We start from the raw sequence: 4,331 nt of genomic DNA, 5'->3' as shown, positions 1-4,331 counted from the left end.
GAAAAAAAAAATGGGGATTAGGTAACAAGATGAAATTCTCGATGGTTGGAAACGAAAAATCCTGATTATAGGGTTGTTTAAGCTCCGATTTTGATGATTTTTTACTACACTTCTTGACCCTCGAAGAATACAGTGAAACTCAATCATCAATTTAAAATATTTACGCTAGTGGATACCACAAAATCTTACGTTATACTTAATGGAAGTATAGAATAAACTCTTAAGTGTTTGTTGAATCTATTGTTTTGGTTGGATATGCATTCTATGAAACTAGTTTCAATGATCCAACTGTCAAACTTGTTTCTATATACTTTGAGATTGTAAACGCCAAAAATCACAAAAAACAAACGTTTGGAGATTAGGTAATGCGACAAAATCCTTCGACGGATACAAACATATCATGACGATTTAATGTGTATAAACCTTTGATTTTGATGATTTTTTGAAGGACGGTAATTGAGAATAAATATTGTTTTGATGTTTGCTTGACGATTTAATGTGGCAAACTAACATAGATTCATCGGGTAACATTGCTACGTTTGTGGGGCAAACTTGAAAAATTTGCAAAAAATAAAATTTGCCCCCTAGATTGCTCGATGAAATATTCCAAAATTTTGTCAGGCAAACTTTATTTTCCACCAATTTTTTCGTCAAATTAAATTATTTTAGATGCCTTTACTCGACAAAATTTTAGGATTTTAAACATGTGTCCCATTTTTTCAAACCTTTACTTGATGAACCTTTTCATCAGGCAAAGGTCTAATATGTTATAATCCGAGAGCCCTTCTTCTTCCTCCTCATGTCGCTCAACGGTAGAAAATCTCACTCATTCTCTCTCCTTGCTCTCTCTCTCTGTTGGTGTTACTAGACTAAATGATTGTGTGCAAATGAACAAGAGAAGTGAGAGTTACACATCATGTTTCTTGTCCTACATACACCTCTTTATAATTGGTTATTTAGATTGAATAAATCAAACATAAACAATAGATAAGATTAACCAAGAATGTATGAGAAAAGAAAAATAGTACCATAATTATCATTTTTCGTTAAAAAAAAGTTAAAAGTAGCATTGAGTTTTAGTGTGGCATGGAGAATCCAAAAGTCACATAGAAATAAAATCAATGTTTTAACAGCCTATCAAATTACGTGCATAATGACATTGAAGAACACTAATGTTTGAGAAAGAGAAATGTTAAAGAGACTTTTTTAAAGTAAGATTTTTCATAAATTTTATGTAACTTTATGTTTTTGACACAATCTTTTATAATAGTAGCACGTAAATTATCACTAAAACTATAAAATAACATAAAATCTATGAAAAATTTCATTTTAAGACAGTGTCCTTAGCATGGAAAACTGACGTGGTGTTTTGCGGAATTACAATTTCAATTTCACAACGAGGGTATTTTTTGAGGCTTCAAATTTGGGAGAAGTCATTTCAAGAAGGTGACTTTATAGGCCACAGAGTAAATTGACGCGCCAACAGTTCGCGCGTGATATGCAGTTTCATGTTCCAAAAGTGCCATGGATTTTGACTGTAATAGCTTAGCTTAACTGCTTAAGCAGCTTGATAGCTTCACTGGTTGCACACAATTCTTGAACACGTTCGTGCACAAAAGCTTTCTCTCTCTAGCTTTTCTCTCCATCTCATTTTCCACCCTCTAATTTTCTCTCTCCTATTCTGCATTGGTTGTTTTGATTCGGATTTTTTTGGTGCCTGGTGTGCCCAAACACCGACCTTCTATCTCTCTCATCTCATCTCATCTCATCTCATCTCTCTCTCTCTCTCTCTCTCTCTCTCTCTCCTTTTCAACAAAGCATTATTCGATTTCGTCTTGCCCTCTCTTTACAACACCCCATTTCTGCAAATTGCATTTATCTCTGTTTTCCCATTTTTCTTGCACAGCTTTTCCATCTGACAATCTCAACTTTTGGTTTTTTTTGCTCTGCATCTCTCTAAAAAAAGAAGGCAATTGAAAATGAAGGTCTGGAATCTGAAATCCTCCCCACTTTTAAATTTTCTGAATATTCATTCTTTTTGCTGTCAAGATTTCCCATTTGGTATTGATTCTTCAAACTGCTTTTTTGGGTTCTTTTTTCTTCTCAATTTTTTTCCCTTTTGTTTTTTAAAGGAAGGCATGATTGTTGATGGGTTTTGGTTAAAATCTTATCAGTTTTAGTAGTAAAAATCAGTTTCGAGGATTAATTAATCAGATGGGTCCTAATTAATCACACAAGTCTCTATCTTGAAAGGGACAAAAAATTCTGCTTTTGGTTATTGCAGTTTTGGAGTTTCCATGAAAGAATTGTTTAGATTTGGAAGAATTTTGTGTGATTCTGAACAGATCTCTTGGTGTTTGTGGTTTTGTTGCTGCAGAAGTTTGTACTGAAGTTGGATTTGCCTGATGGCAAAGCCAAGCAGAAGGCTCTCAAGACAGTCTCTACTCTTTCAGGTGCAAAATATCATTATTTTACTAGATTTAATCAAACTTCTTAATTTGGACCAAATTGATGATGCTAATTACTAATTGACAGAAATATACTTCAATCCTTACCTAAATTCTGTCATCTGTAATTGTTTGGAACTTTGGATGGAAAGTAGTGGTTGGAAGATTTCTCCACTATAGTTTCCTAAAGAAGCAAGAGATGGGATTGGAAAATTATATATAAAAAATCAAATCTGTTTTGTTATTGTTCATATCTGATTGTTCACATATGACAACTTAATTGGTTAAAAAAACAAACAGAAATATGAGGAAAGAAAGAGAAAGAGAGAAATTTCTTCACCTAGGCTCTTTATAGGAATAAATTTCGGAGAAGATGACAACTAGCTAGCGGTAGAGTTTGCAGACGTCTGCACTCTAATTTGTGATTCAGTTTCAAGGGGTTGAAATGTACTAGAAATCTTACAAGTAATGTATGTAATGAATCGGGTTAATGTTTGTCTTTTGTTTTTTTTCAATTTGAAGGGTTTGAAATGTGTTCTAAAAGTCTACAAGTAATGAAAGTAGAGTACGTCAAGGATAAATTCAAGCATCGATGATGAAGAACTTGCCGTTTGTTGTCGGAGTTGGTTGTCCATGTTGCCTTCGGAGTTGTGTATAAGAGAAAAATGTTAGTAATGAATGGGTTAATGTTTTAAAACAATCTGTGCATGGTTTCTGCAGGGTTTAGAGTTGCTAGTTTGCTCTATCAGCAAGTTGATCATCTGTCTTGCATTACTCAAAACTTTAAGTACCACAAAATGTAGGGGTCATATGGATCAATTGTTCTTAAGATAGTAGATATTTAAACAGAGTTGAATAATTGAAAATTCTCAATTAATTGTTTTGATCTTGCAATTTGTAGGCATTGATTCCATTGCCATGGACATGAAGGAAAAGAAATTGACAGTGATCGGAAGCGTGGACCCGGTGACTGTGGTGAGCAAGTTGCGCAAGTATTGGCAAACAGATATAATCTCAGTCGGACCAGCAGTAGAGCCTAAGAAAGAGGAACCAAAGAAGGAAGAGCCCAAGAAAGACGAACCAAAGAAAGAAGAAGAGGCGAAGAAGGAGGAGCCCAAGAAAGAAGAAGAAGCCAAGAAGGAGGAGCCAAAGAAAGAAGAAGAAAAGAAGGAAGAAGAGAAGAAGAAAGAGCTAGACCCCGTCTTGGCGTACAAAGCGTACAACCCCCACATGACCACATACTACTATGTGCACAGCATGGAAGAGAATCCGAATTCATGCGTTATTTTCTAGGCAAGCAAGCTTCTTGAATCCTCGAACGAGGGACTCAAAATCTTCCCAATGCGAATATGAGGCCAAAACCCCAAGAAAGTAGGAGCTGCATTTGTATATATAAGATGCTCTTTGCCTCATTGACAATGTTGCAAAACATTACTATTGTGTGTAGAGCAAATAAATGTATTTAAGTTTTGTTGTCACCACATAATTGTACTCTCTAGTCTTATTATGGTCTGTAATGCCTCTCTTGGGAGCTTGAGCTCGCCAATTTGGTAATTTTGTTTTTTTGTTTTTTGTTTTTGTTTTTGTTTTTGTTTTTGTTTTTTTTTTTTTTTACTGTGGGTAAAGAAAATGGAAAATTTCATTTTCTTTGGTTTTGTAGTTAATATTTGTAGGGCACAGGTGTATTAAATAAAGCAAAGGTGACTCATTTTCTTCAGTTTGCATGGTGGGTCATGTGAATGTACTCCTTTCAGGTGTTTTTTTGTATTTGTCTGTGAGCTTATATGTCTACATGCTTTATTAAATGAAACTGAAGGCTCATGGAACCATGGTCCTCCTCCTCCTCCTCACCATTGTACCTGTCATTGATTTGTCTTTATATTA

At 34.7% G+C, this 4,331-nt stretch overlaps 1 protein-coding gene across 1 annotated transcript; it reads left to right on the top strand.

Moving 5' to 3' along the window:
- Positions 1 to 1,694: 1,694 nt before the first annotated feature.
- On the top strand, positions 1,695 to 3,925 carry LOC125469184 (heavy metal-associated isoprenylated plant protein 39-like). Its single transcript, XM_048566250.1, has 3 exons — positions 1,695 to 1,985; positions 2,378 to 2,453; positions 3,349 to 3,925. Exons 1-3 carry the CDS (start codon positions 1,980 to 1,982, stop codon positions 3,738 to 3,740), a joined length of 474 nt encoding a protein of 157 aa, XP_048422207.1. The 5' UTR covers positions 1,695 to 1,979; the 3' UTR covers positions 3,741 to 3,925.
- The last annotated feature ends 406 nt before the right edge of the window (positions 3,926 to 4,331 follow it).

This window comes from the organism of the source record quoted next, unplaced genomic scaffold, assembly GCF_019419815.1.
Source record: "Pyrus x bretschneideri cultivar Hongxiangsu unplaced genomic scaffold, Pyrus_bretschneideri_v1 Contig40, whole genome shotgun sequence".
NCBI lineage: Eukaryota > Viridiplantae > Streptophyta > Magnoliopsida > Rosales > Rosaceae > Pyrus > Pyrus x bretschneideri.
Note: the sequence above shows the minus strand (reverse complement) of the source record. Positions and strands in the feature narration are given on the sequence as shown.